This window comes from Oenanthe melanoleuca, chromosome 1A, assembly GCF_029582105.1.
Source record: "Oenanthe melanoleuca isolate GR-GAL-2019-014 chromosome 1A, OMel1.0, whole genome shotgun sequence".
In the NCBI taxonomy this organism is placed as follows: domain Eukaryota; kingdom Metazoa; phylum Chordata; class Aves; order Passeriformes; family Muscicapidae; genus Oenanthe; species Oenanthe melanoleuca.
The window spans coordinates 24,430,813-24,451,457 of NC_079334.1; the positions used below are offsets into that span (position 1 = coordinate 24,430,813).

A 20,645-nucleotide genomic window follows, 5' to 3' on the forward strand; every position below is an offset into this window, starting at 1 on the left:
TCTTAGGAAAAAAGATTTCTTCCCTCTACTTCTTGTGTTTGTTTCCTTCCCTCGGCAGGACATGTAACTCTCTCTGTTCTCATATCCAGGAACCTACAACAATCAGTACATGGTTCTAGACCTGAAGAAGGTCAAGCTTCAGAGAAGCCTTGATGATGGTGCATTGTACATTGTTGAGCAGATCCCAACCCTTGTGGAGTATTCTGATCAAACAAATGTTCTCCGGAAAGGTAATAGCTCCTATAGTAGTTACTGGCTTAGGAAAACCATCTTTTATGCCAATTAAGAATTGTTTTGTATCAGGGAAAGGTTTGTTGAACACCAGTCCTGAGTTTAAAGTAAGGAAGCCTTGTGTGAGCAGCCCTCAGCTTTGTGTGAGCATCCCTCTGTAGCTGGGTCAATTGCAATCTGTTTATTTATCTGGTATGCTGTGGCAGCAATGCAGTGGACATCTGTGCTCCTAGAAGCAGAGGAAGGGAAAATAGACTTTGTCTCCTTGCTTGCTTGCGTCCTTGCCTTTTTTCTGGTATTATTTTGCCCTGTCTTGGACATCATTGAGGGAAAATGTCAGATCTGTTTGGAGCAGTACTAAATAGCTGTGATGCTGTGGGCTACTTGAAATTATTGTTGAGTGGGTCACCCTGCAAGAAGATGAAATTTTGAATACCAAAGAAGTTCTATGTTAAATTCATCTCCTGAACTTGTCTGGATCTCTGTTTTCTGATAAATATTTGCTGTTTCAAAGGTTCTTTAATTCCCAAGCAAGACCAGAAACAACTTGATGGAAAACAAACAAAAATCTTGGTGAAGCAGAACACTCACTGTCAGGTTTAATTTGCAAGTGTTTACTAGACATGTCATCAACAAAAACCTGAGCCTTAAGTGTGTCTGGTGCTTTCTGCTCCTTCCCCTAATCACATGCTGAGGGGATAAATTGATGAATTGCTCATCATCAAAATGATGGGAAATTTGTCTGTGCTAGCAGCTGGGGTTGCTTCTCTTTGAAATTTTTCCTTGTGTCTAGCTTCTTGGAAAGTTTTGGCTTATTCCAGGCATTGCCACATTGTCAGTATTGTTTTAAAAGATATTTCTTATTGGTAATTTGGACAAGTTCCATATCTCTCTCTTATGCATCTCTCTCTTTTTGGCTTCCTTTGCCTTGGGCTTCTCAATGCTGTGTTGTGCATGGGATACAGACAAAGAAGCTGATAGGGACCCTCTAGCTCTGGCACTGGGAACATTGCAACCTCATCATGGCAGTGCTATACCTGTGCAGAGAGGCCAGGCTTAGCAGGTACCCTGAATTCCTTTTCAGCAGTGATTTTGGAGCAGCTGTGTGGCATTTTTTGTAGGACTGAGCCCAACTCCTGGGCTCTCAAAGGTGGCAGCATGCATTAGAGGTTACACATTTCTTCACACCTAGAGTATGTCTTTTCCCAGATATCTGAATGTACCTTGGGCATATTGGATAACAGAGCAGTCAGTCTCTGAGAGTTTAAACATTAAGAGGACAGCCTTCAATACACAGGGTGGGCTAAGCACTGCCAAAGTGCAGTTTTGGAGGCCTCAGCTGCTGTAAGCCACTGCTGCTCCTGTAAGCAGCAGATCTGTACCCCTCCATGCCATGCAGGACACCAGACAAGTCCCATCAAGGCCCCTGCCCTGTTCCCAGATGCTTGGAGCAGCTCAGGTGAAGGAGGTTTATCTTTCTCAGGAGCAATGCTGGCTTCAAGTGTTTGTAGAATAGCTGACCCTGGCACATTCCATCATTGCCATGTAGCTGGTTTCCCAAGATAGTACACTTTGGACACTCTAGTTTGGTCCAAGTGAGTTTTCCACCAGCACTGGCTTTTTAAATCTCTTTGAAGCATAAACCAGAAACAACTGAGAATGAGAATTGAAATCTCAGATGAACAAAGGCAGGCACTGCTGTAGTAAGCTTTGTTTTGAAGAAAAAGGTAGCATTTCCTTATACAGGTTTGAAAATTGAAGGATTTTTTTTCTTTACAGCTTCTGTCATCTTGATTTTTAGGCCAGTGCAGATGAGTTCTCAAAACCAGGCATATCTTATGTTGCCCTTTCCAGGCAAAGATGTCCAGGTGCTTTCTGTATATTGACAAAGAAAACTCAGGAATGCTTTAGAGGAGGTGAGGAGGCCAACACTGTCTCCAGTGAAGGAATAGGTCACAGAAGTAGGCTGCAGTTCATATTTCTTGATGATTAATGTGTAATGCATCAAAAGCAACACATCAGAGTAAAACCTGGGTTCTGAGTGTCTTCCACCGTATGTGCAATATTCTCATTGCCCCATCTCTTGATATTGCTGTTATCTTTTGCTCTGAATGGGAAGAGCAGGAAAGCATTTTGATACAGGGAATTTTTGCTGCCTTCATGCCATCCCCCCCCACCCTTTCAACGTTATACTCTCTCTTGACTTGTTTTTTGTCACTGTGCATCCTGCCATATTTCACTAGCTTGTAGCAGCCCTTGGGTAAAGCCTGGCTTAAGTTTACTGCTGCACTCTCTGCATGGGATCTGCAGTCTTGCAGAGCCCCAGACAGAGAAGAGCTATAGCTGGAGGAGAACTGCAACAGCTTCCTCTGTTTTAGCAATTTTAGCAAGAAGTTTTTCCGGGTGGGAGGAAAGTGTCATCTGTATGCACTGTGTTCATGTTCATGTGAGACAATAGCTGCTTTTTGAATCCCAGCTAAGCCCTGCTGGTTTGGAAGCTGATGTATCCTCTGGCTTGTGCCATTAGAGGCTGGCAAGTTGCTCATTTCTGGAGGACGCCTGCATTACAACACAGCCTGTACACAACCTGTTTCCTTCACGTAGGCTCTAGGTCACGTAAGCAAATGCCAGCAGACAGGGTATTCCTGTCTTCCCTATCCTAGGTAGGACCCACGCTGGTAAGGCCTCCACTCAGGCAGTGTTCCAGTGCTTATGCTGTCTATATATCCTTCAGGAAGTTTGGTTTGTATTTGTGTGTATGGCTCCCAGTGAGTTCCAGTTGATTTTTTGGAGCATCTTACACCAGACTCCTCACACTGTTCAGGGCTGATCTTAATACCTGGAGCCCTGAATTTACCAGTGCCTAGATAGTAAATCTCTAAGCTAAATCCTGATGTGTGCGATTTGAGAATGAGCAACAGGGAATGTTAATGCTTTGGAGACAACTTGAAAGTGTGCTGCTCTTGGGCCTAGCTCATGTTATATATTTGCTGCCTAGAAATTAGAAAAAATGAAATGTTAAGATATAGGTATCTCTTCTTATTTATTCCAAGACTTTCTGTACTCAGATTCTGACCTGGAAGGTCTCCTGGCTCATTACAAGAGCTTTCTACAGTGATCTTTCAGGCAGTTTTATGTCACCTAAAACTCTTCTCTGGAATCTTACCTGGCATCCTTTTCTCTTCCGAGTTAACAAAACCGCAGGATTGCTTTTGGAAAAGTTAGAACAGGGATCTGCTCTGCTGATCAATCACTTCTTAACCTTCAAAGGCAGCTACTGGCAAATATGCAGCAATCCCCCATCTTTCCTTATCACTGTGTGCAAGCCCCACTGCACAAAGTGTGTATGTGCTGGCCTGCCTCCTGTTCACCCCAGTAGCTCTGTGGTCTCCATGTGTTTGTGTGTGTCAGTCCCTCCTCAGCATCTCAGCATGGTGTGTTGTTCTGCTTTGGTGAGATGTGAAGGGGGCAGAACCAGAGTGACTTCAGGCCTCTCACTGTGAAGTTTGGTGGAAGTAGTCCTCTGAGGTTCAGTAGGGAAACCTCTGCAAGAGGGCTGTGGCCATGCTGCATGTTCAGGCTCCTGCAAGTCTGATCTCAGCTGTTTTGCAGGATGAGTCCTGAGGGTGGAAGTGTGGGGGCGGGTTGGCTGGGTACACAGTGGTGTTACACTGGGAGTCAGCCCTGGTCATGCCAGTGGCTGTTGCCTTACTATTTTCAAACCAGTTTTCTGTGTTGTTCCTCGACATGCTGCTAAGGCAATGCAACATGGAAATTTATTTATTTTCTTTTCCTTTACAAGCAAGATCATCCAGCTTTTCCAAGCGATTAACAGATTGGGTTTTGTCTCTGGCAGGTTACTGGCCTTCATACAATATCCCTTTCCATGAAAAGATTTACAATCTCAGTGGGTATGCATCATATGTGGTCAAGTACGGCATGGATTTCTCCTATGAGCTTGCTCCAAGAGCAAAAATCTTCCGTCGAGACCAGGGGAAGGTGACTGACTTGGAAAGCATGAAGTACATCATGAGATACAACAGTAAGACACCTGTTTGTGTGCTGTGGAGCTGATCTTAATAAGCAGGGTTATTTTTATTTCTTGGATTATAGTGGGAAGCTGCAGCCTCACATACAGATCAGTTATATTGCCCTAAATGCAGAATACGCAAAGAGCAAAAAGTTAACACAAGCTTATTTTGGAGGTAGGGAACTGGGCTAAAATTGCTCTATTAAGAACAATAAGGCAAAGCCCTTGGGCTTGTTATTTGACATTTCCATAAAGCTTCTGACTCCCAAGAGAGAGTATTCCAAGAGACTTCAAGGGATCAGACTGCTATCACCTAATATATCTACAGCCTGCCAATCTTGAAAGCCTTAAATCCTAAGCAACAGTTAGATGTGGTCAGACCGGAGAATTTAGTGTAAAACTTAGTCTTTTTCCGTGTTCAGGCAAATGGTGTTTTGCAGGTGGGATAGAGTTAATTTTCGTAGTGGTTAGTACAGTACTGTGTTTTGGATTTAGCATGAGAATGATGTTGATAGTTTAAGTATTACTTAAACTTTGATGTTTTAGTTTTTGGTAAGTCAAGAACTTTTCAGTTTCCCATGCTCTGCCAGCGAGCAGGTGCACAAGAAGCTGTCAGAGCATGGCCAGAACATCTGACTTGAAATGGCTAAAGAGATATTCCATACCATTGAACCTCATGCTTATTGGGTAAACTGTGGGAATTGGCTGGAAGAGGCTGACCATTGCTCAGGGATGGGCATTGCATTGGTCAGCAGGTGATGAGCAATTGTATTGTGAATCACTTGTTTCTCTCAGGGTTTATTTCTCTTGCCGTCCCTCTCCTTTTAAATTTTATTATTAACAATTCAGTTATTGAAATTGTTATCTCAACCCATGGTTTTTACCTTTTTCTGATTCTTCTCCCTATCCCATGAGGGGTGGGATTTGGAGAGATGTGGATGAGCAGTTGTGTGGTACTTATCCCTGTGCCAGCAGGGGTTGAACCAGGACAGTAGGTAATGCTCTGTTGTTTTTTCCTGACAGGGTTCTCCTTAACTGGATTAAACCCAGCTTAATTAACTTCTGGCTAAGCCTATCTCAAAGTACTGATAGCTTTAGATACTATATTTTTATTCCCAATTATAGGGAGCTTGCTGATTACTGGGCTTGAGGTTTGGGAGGCCTCTCCCGGGGTGGGGTATTGTTCCTGTCTGGGCTGTGAGTAGCAGTGTGTACTTAGCACCTTCCCCTTTTGGCTTGCAGCTACTGCAGCGATGTTTGAAGGTTTTGCTCCTTGACACTTATTTTAATCCAGAACAGGAAAACAAAGGCTCTCATTGCTGCATTTCCCCCTTTCCCCAGAGCCATCCCCCCAACCTGCCACTTCCCTTTCTCATCTGATTTTCTCTCCTGACATGGTTTCTACAAGCTTTCGTCATATGTAATTTCATCAGGTGGAATTGCAGATATCTGTGGTTAGAGGTTGGCAGTGGTGCCCCTGGGATGCAGAAGTAGTTGTATGGTCATGAAGTAGGAGCTTATCTACTTAATATCCTGGCTTGAGTGCTGACCTGTAGCTCGTACCTAGGGAGAAGCACAAAAGCAATGTGACAGAGTGCAGTTGCCTAGCTTTCAGTGGCTCCAGTACTTGGCATCACCTTTTTGTAAGAGGGCTAACTTTTTTTCTTCTGTCCTTCCCACCATTTTTCACCCCAGACTATCAGCATGATCCTTATGCTGAACATAATCCTTGCAACACCATTTGCTGCCGGGAAGACCTGAATCCTTCTTTACCAGTACCTGCAGGCTGCTATGACTCCAAGGTAAATTACCGCAATTTCAACATCTGCTGAATGTTGGCTGCAGCCTGCTTGTGCTCCTGTCAGACCTGTAGCATATTTCCCTGCACCAGGGCAAGCATGGCCAGGCATGTCTGTTCCCTCTTTACATGCTGTCCCAGAGCTTGGGCACCTCCTCATATGGGAATTTCTCATTTCTTGTCCCTGACATCAGTCTTAGCACAGTGGCAGAGGATACAGGAGGAGGTGCATGAAACAATTACATCCATGGGAGCTTGTGGTGTTCAGGAGTTAAACCCCAAAGCCTTACATCAGGAAATGAGTCTTCAGCTCACTCAGAAAATGAGACTGTTGAACAGCCTCAGCCTCCTGTTCATTAGAACTCTGTGAGTGCCCCCCAGAGCCCACAGGAATGTGGTTGCAGTTTCACTTAAGGTTTACATTTACAACAGCCTGGCTCTCTAGTTAAAGCCACCCTGCTCTGGGGCTCCACCTCTCTGCAAAACTGGTTTCTGAAGAGTTTGGTGAAGATCATGTTGCATTTTAAGGGGATATGGGAAAATCCTTACACCCACTGTCTTGGAGAAAGCATTTGTTTTAGGCAGGTTATATGGTATTTTCACTGTGAAGAGCAATGCTCAAGTAAGAAGGTGTGCAGCCCTGGTGTGCTGAAAAGCTGTACAGTGTTTTAACCTGTGGGCTCTACCCTGCTGCATTTCTGGATTATGAGTTTGGTTGCTAGTACCTGGGGAGGCTATTTTGGTATTTCCACTGCTGTGTCCAGTCAACTGTGTATTGCAGTGGACAGTAGTGGGAGACTCCCAGAGCTGGGTAATACAAGATGAATGCAGAAAATGGCTTTGTAGAGGGGTCTGGTAAGGGAGTGATCAGTGCAGGCTGCAGTGCCTGAACCAGCACAGTTAGACAAGGGGAATGGACTAGGCTGGAGGTGGAAGAGAAGGCCTAAGAGGGGTATTGAAAGAAATAACCCAAAGCACAGGCCAAACCTGTTCTAGTTATAAGCCCTACAGACAAATATAGTGTCTGAGTTTGGGAAGATGGAGCAGGCTGGGAACCTCTTTGGAGACAGTGAAGGAACAGCACAGAGCCTGGGTAGCAGTATTAACTCTGTGCTGCCTTTCTCCATTCCTGAATTACCCTGACATGCACCAGGGGATGGCCCAAGTGCTCAACATGCAGCAGAGCTTAGGGCAGACCCCCTCATCTGTCTGCTGCAGCCCCATAAAACCAGGCAGGGTTGTCCTGAGGGCAGGTGCTCTGGCTCTTTCATCCTGGCTAGTGCAAGGCTAGAGGGCAGGTGTGGGCTCGTGCTTTGCTGTTCCCTTCAGCACTGGCTGCTGCATGGCTGGAGATGCCTCTGTGCAGCCGAGGAGTTGCTGCCTGTGTGTGTTTCCCTCACCTTATCAAATCTCCCGGAGCTTTTCCTGCTGTCTGGGGTGGGGATGTGTCAGCCCTCACGCTGCCCTTTCCCCGCGTTGTTTCCTTTGTTCCAGGTGTCGGATTTCCGCCTGGCTGCGGCGTTCACAGCCTCTGCCATCAATGGCCCTCCGGTGCAGGGCGGTCTCCCGGTGTTCAGCTGGAGACGGTTCAACCGCACGCGGCACCAGGGCCTGCCGGAGTCTTACAACTTCGACTTTGTCACCATGAGGCCCATCCTGTAAAACCAACCTCAATATCCACCAGTGGACTGTTTGTTTTTTTTTAATGGAAATTTCATTTCTTGTGTAATAAATCGACCTGGATGTCCACATCCCTGTGCCTTATACCTGCCTTCCCATGTCTGCCTGCTGGGCACTTTGTACTGATAATGGTTGCTTCACTGCAGCCCAAAGCAAGTTCCTTTCTTCTGAGCTGTTTGAGTGGCCCTTCCTCTGACTAGGATTGATGAGAAGCAGGTGGCACAGCTTTCTGTTAATCTGAGCCATCACCACAGCTATTCCCAGAGCAGGAGTGAGGACCAGTGCAACCAGTGAGAGTGATCTGTTTCTAGTAGCAACATGGGACCTGTGACCAAGGCTGGGCTAAGCCAGGTGGCTGCTTTGGGCCATGAGGGCCCTACCTCAGTGCTGGCTTGATGTCTGCATTTCGTCTGAGTAGTGTGCTATGAGTTGCTTTCTATCAAGCATGTGTTCTCCTTTGCAGATCAGTCTGCTCTGTACAGGATGTGACTTTCAGTGGCATTGTCAAGACTTCCTTTGTGTGGCCAAAGCAGCTGGCAATGTCAGGCTGCAAAACGGGTGAAGGGAAGCAGCGTGATGCTTTGGAAATGCCCCTGCCCCTGGCTGCAGAGATGGAAATGTGATGCAATGGATCTCTTACAAGGGATCTCTCTATTGGAATGGATCAGCCTATGCAGAGTTGCTCAGTGCCATCTTTGCCTTGCTCTCTCGGCTGTAGCAGGGGAACATGACAGTGAGATGGCTGTGAGGTCCAGGGCTTTCCACATTACTCTTAGTTACCTGTGTTTACACCAAGGAGTCGAGTCATTGGGCTGTCTTGTGCTAGATGTTCTATGTATAATTAAGTAAAACAAAATAAACAGCTCTTTCCTCATGTCCTTGATGGTCCAAGCTAAATAGTGCATAGCACTGCCCTGTGTTATGAAGGTGAAGAATGATGAGCAGTGTGAGGTTTTAATGAAGCCTCTATAGTTTAGCTTGTTTGATGGGGAACAAGTTACTGCAATATGGGTGAGGTTCTACCTAAGTATTTGGCTGTCACAGTAAGGGTGATTTTTGCCAGGGGAAGAGAGACCAAAAGTTACAGCAAAGCAGTTGTTCATGATGAAAAATCCATGAAGAGACAGAAGCGCTTTGTTTGCTGAGGTAGGAGGTAGCTGTGTGATGCTGTGTGCAGAGACCTCCTCCATGTGGTGGTGGAGCCACTACCACAGATTGGATTGAATTTACCAGGATTGAACTGGCTGCAGCAGGCATTAAGGAGGACACTTAAGGAATGGAGCTGGGTCACAAAGAGCAGTGCAAGGATCTGAGCTGCCAGCAAGCAGAAGACCAAGAATCAGCTGCTTGTTTGAAACTGGAAGAAGAGAGGGGTTGGAGGATGGCTTGACTTCACTGTTGCTCCTAGACAGTGCAGAAACACTGCAAGATGTATTTACTGCTTTTTCACAGTTCTATATAAAAATACAAGTGGAGAAGTACTGTTTAAAAGTTGGTCCCCAGGGACCAGGAAACTGCCAGTGGATTACTGCAGTGAACAGTGTGTTTGACCCAGGGCACAGCTAGATGCTTCCACCTGCAGGGACTGGAGCTGTGTGGCACCTGTGATGTGCCCATGACATGACAAATAAGCCTAGAAATGGCTGCTCTGCCTTTCTCTCACCTTGAGCCTCCTACCCCGAGGTATGATCTGCTTTGTGCTCCAACCCAGAGTTGTGGGAAAACAGAACTGTACTTTCTCTAAGTAAGTATTTATACCAACGAGACCTTGTGAGCCTTAGGACTCCAATCCATGTGACTGTGACTATTTTTTTTTTTTTTTGCCTTTGGTTGTTCTGCTAAAGGCTGCTGCATTCCTCCTGCTATGCTATACTTTGTGCTTCCTTTGTTGCCGGGCCAGCCAGGTTGATCTGCCAATCCTGACCTGCACAGCTGCATCAGTGACCAGAGGAGGCTTTGATAGGGTTGCATGGCCCTGTAGGCAGGTGCAAAAGAACTGACAGAAGATTGCATGAAGTTTAAAGGTCTCTTTGAGAATCTTATTTCCTTCTGCAGATCCCACTTATAATTAAAAAAAGAAAGGTATGCTCTAAGCAGAGGATTTGTGGCAGAAGTTGCCACCTTTTTCATACCCTGCTTCCAGGTTTTTCCAAATCTTGTGGCTTCTGACCCTTAAATTTCAGGTTTCTGGGTTTGGCTGAAGAAGGACTTGGTGGGAAGATGGAAGTGGGAGGTGGTTGTGATAAATCTCTCTTGTCATAATGGAAAAATTCTCTTCAGTCAATGCCTAAAAGAAATTACTTCTCTCAGCAGGGCCATCAAAATTGTCACATCTAATTCAAGCTTCCACATGCTTTACCATCCCCCTTTTCTGCAATTCAGTAGCAAACTCACTGCTCCTGGTTCTAGTGCACAGCCTCAGCTCTAACAGGGGCCACAGTCTGTCACAGCATCCTCTTTCTGTAGCAGGAGGCACAGGGCAAAGTTTTATCAGTGCCTGCCCAGGCCAGGCTGCATAGCACTTCCGGGAGAAAACAACAGCACTCCTTTGGCAGTCTCCTGGTGCTGTGCTGCTGGTTCAGATTTGCTTCTCAGCTGACTGCTGGGGTTTTTTCAGTTTCCTTAGTAGAAACATCAATGGTGTGCACAAATGGACTTTGCTGTTTGTGCATTCTACTCTGGGGTCGTACCATGGTAGGTCGTAGACCTACCATGGAGTGTGTGCCAGAGCAACTCTGCAGCAAACAGTTCTGCATGTTCCCATTCTCACTTTGCTTTACTTCAGCAGGAATTGCAATTACAGCAGTACTTGAGCAGAGTAGTTATGCTGTATTTAGGTTCTGAACTATGTGCAGTACATATACTCTTAGTCTAAATATGCAGTCTGAGAAACTAAGGACTTTCAAGTGGGATTGTGCTGAGGCATCACTTCACAAGAGTCCATCATCTTCTGGTCAGTGACTTGAAGCAAATTTTAGTAAGTGCATGGAAACTAATTATTACCATCACAAATTAATTACATGCCCTTGAAGTATAGGCTCAGCACTAACTCATGTCAGTAACTCCATGTTCTAAGTACTTTGAGTTCTCTACAATTTGGCAGCAGAGTTGAGTCCAAGACTCAACTAGTCCAAGACTGCCATCTAATCCAGCTGTTTATTGGTCCCAAGTGAGTTGCACAACATCTGTCATCATGCTGTTCCTGGCTTGTACCCTTGAAGCAGCTGGGTGGGGCAGAGCCCTTCATGATGCCTGTGCTGAAATATGCTTTTATTAATCCTGATTTCATTATCCCTGAGTGATGCACTTCATGCTATGCACAGCAGCTGCTCCCTGGCCAGGTGAGTGGCCCCTCACGCTTGAAGGGGGCTCTGAAAAACTCTGGTACTTTGTCCAAAGCCTCTTGCTGAAAGAATGACCATTGCTTCAGGGGTCAAACCTGACATCTTGGAGAGCAAGGAGAGCAGCACCAGCAACTGGATTTCCACTCCTCTATTCATCTGGGGCAACTCTGGGGTGCAAGTCACTTTATTCTGTCTGTCCACGCTTTGCAGAAATGCATGAAAGGCAACTTCCCAGAAGTTCCAGCATTGCTTTGGTTTTTTGCTTCTGTGAGGGCAGCACCATGCAGTTGACTTCCTGGGAATGACCAAGAGCCAAACCCGTGCTGCTCAATATTACTTGAGCAAGGTGGCAACACCTCTGAAGAGGAGGAGCAGGCTCTGGGCTCTTTTTTGAGAGAGCTTCCTCCCAAGGTGTCAGGAACTATGCACAGATGACTCATAATGTTAAAAACCCAGTAGTTTTATTTCAAAGTATAAATTCCAGGCTTGTCAGACAAAACCCCACTACAGTTATCACAGACACACACTAATCTACAGTACATACAAAAATGGGGAAAGCTGGCAACTGCTTAGTTTAAGTTGGACATTAAATCAGTCCTACATTTTTTCTTTTGTATTTACAAGTCCAGCTGCAAAACAAAACAAGAAATCAGATTTGGGGTTTTCCAACAAAGGATTTTGCACATTTGACTTCTGATAGCCAATAAATTACTAAAGCTGAACAGGAATCCCTGAACAACTACTACTCAGCTATCTTATTTACAGCTACAGCCTATTAATTTAAGACAGCAGTACAAATATAGATATGTATGTATATATATGTGTGTGTGTGTATATATATATATACACACACATCTACACACACATATATATAGGCATATGTATATAAAAGAGAAGAAAAGAATTCTCAGCCTGCATGATGACAATGAGAAAGAAAGATGCTTTGTTAACTTAAAAGGGATTAAAAGGAAAATTCATTTGCTTTCTCCTAGCTATCCTTAATTTTTTCCTTCTCCTCTTAGAAGGTGTTTGGAAGAGAATAGATTTGCATGGCAGGGCTGGCTTAGTGTTATTTGATCTCTTGTCCCTCCAGTGTTTTCATACAATGCCCACCCCTACCCAAATCAACAAATTAAAAAAATATATATTTAATATATCAAGCTTCTATTTAAAATATCTGCATAGATATTTTTCACAAAAGGAGAATACTCAAAGGGTGTATAAGAAGGCAGAATCACAGTTTGATTTTGTACAGTGTATACAATACTCATCCTGGGGAATGGCTGACTCGGGAGCAGGGACAGATGTGACCCATCCCTACATATAATATTGTTTTTTATTTACTGTATATTTAAGACAAACAGCATCAAGGAAGGGCTGAAGTGGCTGTTTCTGTTCCAGTACAAAATGATGTTCAGATCATACTACTCAGCAGAATTGTGGTCCCAGTGAAGATTGAGGGGTTTTGCCTTTGTTTTCAAAGGAAGCAGGGTAAGACCCCTGAATTTTACAGGAAGAACACCATGGGTGTTTCCAGCCTTGTGCTAAAACCCTTGGGAATGGATGTCTCTGCTTGTGCTCAGATCTAACATGGCCAAGGGCAGCACAGACAATTCCAAAGAGCAATGTCAGACCAATGCATAGGGAAACTGCTCAGGGCATGGAAATAATTACAGGCTGAGAGATCTGCATCCTTGTTTTCTGAAGCTGCCACTGGAGACAGTACAGATGCTATGCCTACAGTCTGCCCCTCCTAGCATTTATGTTTTTGTATTCAATAGAGTTTTTTATCCATCCAGCAATATAAAAGAGGCCAGTGAAGCTGTAACTAGGAGCAATGCAGAACACCATTTTGCCATCAGCACTCCACAGCAGGACTCCTTTCCAAGCCGATGAACTAACTTAAATTACTTTCAGCCTGGACATCCAGATGCCCTTGTATCACAGAAAAAACAGCTCAAACCTAAAACACACCAGAAAGCAAATGAGGATGGAAAACACAGCTCTATTCCGTGCTGTGTTTAAGCAAACACAGGCAACTCAGTCCAAGGTGGTACTGCTGAAATGTCATGTACCCAGAGGCATCAGCAAAACACAGAAGCACAAAATTCAGACACAGAGTCAGGAAGAACTTTATACCAAGCTATTGAAAGATGGAAAAACTTATATTAAGTGCACAGAAGAAACTAAACCAAACACTTCCACTTAAAAGCCATATAGAAATTTTTAGCGTATTTAAAAGTGGATTATTGGAAGGCTTCTTCAGCAATTGACACTTTTCATAAATGAAGAGACCAGTCTAGAAGCAGAGTATTAGCACACCTGTACTGAATGTTGCCAAATATTTTGGTAATACTTTCAAATAAAGTCTATAAATGAAACAAATTGTTTAACTCACTGCAGAGATCAGCTCCACAGTGACTGCACAAAAGTGGCATTGTTCTCTCTTTGGGCATCAGTGATTTAGGGACCAGCTGCCTTGGCTATCTCCACATCAAACTAGGAATCTAAGTCAAGCCATGCTTTATCACACACTTCTCCACTTGTACTTGTTCAAGATACTGAAATCAGACCTTTAACAGCCCTGCTGGGATGAAACAACAGGGAAGTGATCTTTCACCTAAGAGTTGTGATGTCTTTGGTCAAGAGTGTCTCACAAAATCCTGCAAAAACCCTAGAACTGCTGCCACACAGACCAGAAATGGATCTGTTAAGACAGAAGCCAGTTTTTACAGTCAGTTCAGTGAAGAACTAAATCTTCAGTAAATAAATATGAGTCTTCTCTCTAATGATGCAGCCCACAAAACCTCCAAATGAATGACATACCATCCCTATTAATACCTCCATTGGAGGAAAGAAAATGCTCTAATGCAGGAGTTGGACCCCCTGCCTATCCCAAAGGAGACAAACCTCAGAACAAGGGATATTTAAATGGAAGCTCAAGCTATAACAAAGCTCACGTATTGTTTGGGCTGGAATCACAACTAAATAAAGTAAGTTCTAGGTTGTACCCTCATGTTTATTTTAATTTTCAAACTGTAAAACTTCATAGTACTGATATGGCCAATGGCTCTTTGGTACCACCTCAAAGACACGTTAACAAAAAATTGCCCAAGGACTTGACAGCCATCAACTGGAAAGAACTGTTCTAACCTCTATTACAGAACTGTCCTTATAAGAAACCCAAATTTAGTCTTATCTCCATAAATAGATTAAATGCATAATTAAGTCATTATTCCTTGAAATAAGCAAACCAAACATGTACTTGAACACAAAAAATTCAAGGCATTTTTGATAATTGGCACCAGAAATACAGGGACAACTGCAGTTCAAAGGAAAGGTTACACACTGTTCTTACACAGTGTGAACCTTCTCTGAGTATACTTGGATTTAGCCAGAATTTTTGCTTGCCCAAATCAACAGAACTGCTATACTTCTAAATGCAAATTTCCATAGAGAGAATATCCATTACTCACCTGAGAGAAGTGACACTCCTAGCTACATGAAGTAGTGCAGTAAACCAGACAGAGATCTACAGTGCCATTTCTTTCAGTGTAAAGGTTCTATAAAAAGGAACAACAGCTACAGAACTTATAATCTAATAGCATATTTCATCAGTCCTGTTTGGGGATTTAACTTCTCTGACACTTCTTCAATCTTGCTTCACACTTCAGCATCTTGGTTTTGAGAAAGAGAGCACTGAAATAAAAAAAATGTCATACTCTGCAGCTTTGCTATATGGTGAAGTGGATTAAAAGAAAAAGTCTTTCCCCTCTAAACCCACTGTGTGGTTCTATGGGGTAGGAATGCAACTGAAAATTGCCAAATTTAAAATCTTTTATCTACTTTCTTGTCCAGGTGCATTACAATTTTGTTCTGCAAAAAGCAAATTCAACATGTCAATGACAGTGAAGTAGATGCACCAGTTTCTTTTCTCAGTTCAGAAGCATCATGAAAGCATCTATTAACGTTTGCAATCGCTCACAAGGTTTAAGCCAGTGTCTAAGATAGTTTGTAAACGCCCTTGGCTGTGTTTTCTTTCTGCAGAGGCAGGCAGGTGAGGGAAGAGAGAAGCACACTGGGAAGCCAGCTCCTCCTTTTGTACTCACTGAGCATCCAAATGAGTGCAAAAAGGTAGAAGCTTTCACAGCACCGCACCACAGGGGTTTCTTTGGCTGAACTGCAGCATACTGCTTTCCCAAGAGAACCAGGAAAGGCTCTGGTGGAAAATAACATCTGTATACTCCGCATTCTTGACAGGACAAAAACAACTACTCAAGAATTACAGTAAGGAAAGGGTTGGTTGAATGATACTGCAGGAAAGAACAAATTCACCACAGCAGATGTTACACTTTCTTGTCTTTACAGAAATAGTAATTACTGCATGTCTGGAAAATCAGAAGCACTGATAAAAGACTAGAAGGGTAAAGGCAAAAATAACTCCAAGCAAATAAAAGAACAGCACAAGATATCTGGCTACATTTTATTTCTGAAATTATTATTTAAGGCACAAAATAAATCTAAAAAATAGGGCTGGATGTATGAGGGGAGGGGCAGAGAAATTGTCTGAACTAGAGAGGTGTGAATGCAGTCTTTACAATCCAGTTTCAGATCTGATTGGGGAATATTCCCAGGGTGAGTAGGGGAGGATGGTGAAAAAAGAGGAGCATTCTTAGAAGAGGTAGGAGGTTGTGGGGTGATTTATTTTTTTTCCACCACCGCCTCCAAATTTACATGGGCTCCTGGCCAAACTAAAGTTCCCTTCCTTCCCCTCAGAGAGCTTATTACAGTTTTTAAGATAAGACCAGACCACTCAAGCCTCCAGTACAAAAAGTGAGACCTTGAATCACCCTTCATGCCACAGCCTGCCCACAGAATGCTGGGGGGCAAGAGGCAGATCATTCTTGCCTTTGTGTTGGTGTCTCTATAGACATTACAGATGCATATGTTTTACTTGAGACTAACTGCAATTTACCATTTTGTTTCCACTCTGATGCAGAATCCCAGACATTTGGGATACTATTGGATAAAGGATAGTAGGTATCTAGGTAGAACACCTGTCATGGAAGGAAAAACAAAATTTTCAAATGGCCAATATGAACTATTTAGAAAAAACAGGCGCTCTTGCTGCAGGTCAGACTTTATTTTTCTTTTGGTTCTGAGTGCATGTAGTGTATCACACAACTGTCTAAAATAATCCTGCAGAGTGGATTTAAAGGTGAATTACATGCATGGGATCAACTCCTCCCAAAACTGGGGTAATTCTTGACAGGAGGACAGGTTTCAAAGGTCCAAAGAGTTTAACTGCTCTGGGAAGAGATCACATCTGTGGACTGGGGGTCACAGAAGGGTCCAAAGCGTCCATAGACATCCTTAGCCCGGACTGCAAAGTAGTATTTGCTGCCAGACACAAACTGTGTCAGAGTGCATGCCATGGGCAGCGGCAGCGCCTTCACCTCCCCGATCTTCTTCCACTGCGAGGCCACGGTGGCGCTGGGGTCCTCGTGGTAGGCGTACAGGTGGTAACTGTCCACGGTGGCACAGCTCCGGTCCACCTCCATCACGCTCCACGACAGCACAATCCCGTTCTGGCTCTGGACCCGCGCCAGCTTCAGCTGGGGCTTCTGAGGTGGAGAAGTGTTGGCAGCTTCGGGGGGCAGACGTGGCGGCTGCGGTGCCTCTGGGAGCGGGGCGGGATGGACGGGGCGCGGCGGGTCCTAACAGCAGAAGAGCAGAGGGAAAGGTCAGAATCTACAGCATGGAAGGAGGCTTTAGTTCATCATTCCCCAGGTAACTGGAAGCAGATGAGCTTGCGATCACCCAGCCATCACAGCTCTCAGTCCTGTGTGCACAGGCAAGGCAGCAGCAGCAAATTATGAGAAGGGGTGGGGACTAAGGATGCCAAAAATTCTTAAGTTATTCTCATATAAATCTCTAGTTGTGCAAATTATCATGGCTACAGAAGTTTTCCTGTATCTTTGCTTCCCAGCCAGGAGGGGATGAACTCAACACCTCTACCAGGACTGAGCAAACAAGTTCACAATGACTGAGCCAATCTACATTTGAGCTGCTGTTTCCACATTACCCGAGACCCCAGGCAGGGCATTAAGCTGACAACTCATCTTTTCTACAGACAGGTATTCAGTCACGAAAGAAAGGGTAATGGTGCCACATAGATTCCATCACCTTAAATTGATCACAAAAGCTCAGCCTCACTTTCCAGAAAATGTGGAAATGAGGGCACAAATATGTTTTTCCAGTGATATTTCTTTTTTCTACTGCAAAAACAGTCCTAGGTCTCTCATTTATATTAGAATTTAGGACTGTGGTTACAGTGCTTCAAACCTGAGATCTTTCAGGTTGGAAAGTGGGGTGGTTTCTGGCATCTTAAGTGTTCTGTGTGATATTTGCTTAATTTATTCTCATTATTTATCACTGGGGAGTGGATTAAGTTGATGGTGTCTATACTGAAAGGATGGTAAGCCACCAATATATTTACCATTTCAGGACACCATAAGTAATGTGACTGCCCAACAGTGAGTGTACAGGCAATGTATTTGAAGTGAAATTAAATGAGTCAAAGAAAATTCTCAAACTCTTACCAAAAGAGGTCTTAGGTGATGCAGAAGTAATCACCCTCAACATTGACTAAAAACCTCTGGAGTTTTGGAATTGGCAACCTTGGAGATTTGGTCTGTACCTTGTTCTCCTACCTCAGTTTTGCAAACAGCTGTACTAAAATCTGGTCACGCAATTCACAGCCAAACCATGGCTGAACATTTTACTGGCAGTTCTGTACCCTTGACTCTAAGAGTCACCTGCAGACAACTCATGCACTAATTTTCAGTATGTTCTCCTGGCAATTTGGAGAAGGCCAGGGTGAGCTAACATTGCACAGCTTTTACCATTCTGGGCAGGAGTTGCTGTAGGTGACTGGGTGGTGCCATGCACGAGAACTGGCTGAGGAGTGTCAACAAGGCATTTCACTGTCTGCAGCTCACAGTAAGAGCAGCCTGAGAGTGCCAGTGCAGGCCAAGGCTGCCCGTGGCACAGGTGGCTGGAAGCCCCACTCACTCACAGTGTGCGCTGGCGGCGGTCGGTGGTGCACCGTGAGCTGAGGCGCTCCCGAGCCCAGAGCCAGCCCGTTGTTCACCACGTAGGTTGTCTGAGGCATCCGCACCGTCACACCTGCAAGGAGCACAACAAACACTGAGCATTCAATGCTTACAGGCAGCTAAACAGAACACTGGAAGACCAACTCCTTGGTTCAGCTGGATGAAGTCAAATATCAGACAGACTCCTCCAGCTGCCAGCAGAATGATGAAGCACTGCATGACAACAAAATTATCTCCCATCCTCTGAAGCTGTAAAAGTGTGAGAGAGACAGCGCTTGTGTATGCAGAGGGGATAGAATGTTGTTTTAGCACTTTGTAGCATGAAAGAAATGGGTGAGGAGGAGAAGTGTGGGAGATACAGGGGAGCTTTAGTATATATCATTTTGGGATTCAGACATTAATAGAGAAATGCTGCTGTAGCACAATGTTATCCACTCAGAAGGCTGTGCTGTGGATGGCACTGAAAACAAAAAAAGCTAAGTCACTGTCCAAGAAGCTCATCTTCCCTCACAGAACAGACTCCATGATGGACACAGCTCACAGGCATCACCATTTCAGTCATTCCCACAGTAAACTGAGCTGCCTGGCAGGAATAAACTAGACAGTTTCATAGCCTTGTAGAACTCTTGCAAGCTACCACATTTTCATTCATTTTATACCACATCTAATTCTCTTAAGCAACACTTTATTCACTGTTGGAACATATATGTTTGGTGAAGTCAAAGCTTTTGCTCATTGTTATGGATTGCCCAGGTTGTCCCTCCATTTCTGTTTAGAAATAAATGATCTGGAGCAATCTCTATGATGCCCTAGTTCCCAACACTTGTGTGAGACTAATACTCCAGAAGTCAAGCTCATGGAGCAACACTCCATGTTATCAGGAAATCAAGCTATTGTATGGCACTTTCTCTTGATGAACACTCATCAAGCTACAGTCCACAGAGGATGAGTGTCAGAAGTCTCTGTAGTCTGTGAGTCCAAAGCAGGGAGCTCAGAGTGCTAAATCTTAATGCTTTAAGTGCTAAACACTGGGTAGGGGCTTTATATCTTTTTCTTACTGGAATCTCTCTAAGAAGCTGATGAAGCTGTGTGAACTCCTGTGGGATAAGCAGTCACCTGAACTGGCTGTTTCTTCTCTATGAGAACCCGGTAAAATATCCTTGTTTAGTACGACTGTAGTTCTGTCTCAGAAAATTACAACCATCTGAAGATGGTAAGAAATGCCTTAATAAAATATAAGATACAAACTCTTCTAGGTAGGGATACTAATCACTTGAGGCAGAAGCACAAAACTTCAATTTTCAAAGGACTTTGGATGGGTTCTCACAGTCAATTTTTCAAAGACAAAGTGCAGCAATCTTACTCAAGAAGCATCTGCTACTGGTACTGAAGGCTACTGCAATGATAATATAAACCAATGTACATCTGTAGCAGCATCTACCAGGACATCACAAAAGTAGGCACACACTCAGAGAACAGGGAAATTTAAACCTAAAGGTGTTCAAATAAGCATACTGTAGAAATTGTGGGGAGCAGTTAAAATCCACCACTTTGCCACAAATTTTCATTTAAATTATTTTTGACGTCTATTACTCATTTCAGAAAATGAGTTTATGGCTAGGAGAAGGTATCAGTTATGCATTTGCAAAGTCAAGGGGAACTTGCCAACATATCCACTCAAGGAAACTCAGACATGTATCAATTTCTGATACATCCGGTGAGAGATTTCATCTCTTCAGGCCTTGAGAAAGGAAGGAAATTTGCTGAGCACACACATCAGAGATCATTAAGGAATTACACAGACCAAACAACAAACCCAAATCAAAATCCTAAATGCCACATCCATCAGGTAGAACCTTCTGAGCTGTGTCACAATGAGAAGCACATGGAAGGAATCATCCCCTACCTCCAGTCTGTGGGGTGACTGGCCTTAAGCCTGGGCTGGTCATGACAGCTCCTCTTACAGGATTCTGAGCTGGTGCTGCAGGAATAGTGGTACAGACCACCTGATGGCTAGCAGGGGTTCTTGGGATAGGAAGTTTGGGAACAGCTGGAGTCACAGGCCGATGAGTTACATTCACCGTTGTTGAAGCTGAAAAAAAGAAAGAGCACATCCTAAACCTGAATTCCATGACTCAAAGCCATATGCCTACTCCAGGGTACACATTTCTTTTGGAAAACTGACTCAGCTGAGTCATGTAAAATAAAAACTCTCTGTTTTGGATTCTGCAAGAAAAGTGAAAGCAGCCTAAACAGTATTTTCACCTGAAATAATAAAGTCAATATATATACAGCTTCCTAACAGAAATTATCTCCCCTACTCCCTGCAAAGGTCCTGCACGTAAGGACAGTGGAAGAATATAAAATCCACCAAAAAGTCTGCAGAACACAGCAGTCATAAGATAATCCAATGCCAACTAATCTCCAGCAATCACATACAGAAAAAC

The 20,645-nt window shown here is 44.0% G+C and overlaps 2 protein-coding genes across 10 annotated transcripts in view; one reads left to right on the forward strand and one right to left on the reverse strand.

Annotated features, from left to right (window-relative positions):
• The window catches only part of PLBD1 (phospholipase B domain containing 1), a 36,968-nt gene extending 29,158 nt beyond the window's left edge, over positions 1-7,810 (forward strand). The window contains exons 8-11 of the mRNA XM_056482419.1: positions 90-230; positions 4,088-4,273; positions 5,957-6,063; positions 7,554-7,810. Coding sequence (XP_056338394.1) covers positions 90-230; positions 4,088-4,273; positions 5,957-6,063; positions 7,554-7,721 — 602 coding nt within the window. The 3' untranslated portion in view covers positions 7,722-7,810. The remainder of the gene's footprint in view (positions 1-89; positions 231-4,087; positions 4,274-5,956; positions 6,064-7,553) is intronic.
• Positions 7,811-15,552: 7,742 nt separating this feature from the next.
• ATF7IP (activating transcription factor 7 interacting protein) overlaps positions 15,553-20,645 on the reverse strand; it is a 75,124-nt gene continuing 70,031 nt past the window's right edge. For all 9 annotated transcript variants that reach the window (XM_056482432.1, XM_056482428.1, XM_056482425.1 and 6 more), the window contains 3 exons: positions 20,105-20,290; positions 18,162-18,271; positions 15,553-16,800 (listed from right to left, as the gene is read on the reverse strand). In XM_056482432.1, coding sequence (XP_056338407.1) covers positions 16,384-16,800; positions 18,162-18,271; positions 20,105-20,290 — 713 coding nt within the window. In that variant the 3' untranslated portion in view covers positions 15,553-16,383. The remainder of the gene's footprint in view (positions 16,801-18,161; positions 18,272-20,104; positions 20,291-20,645) is intronic.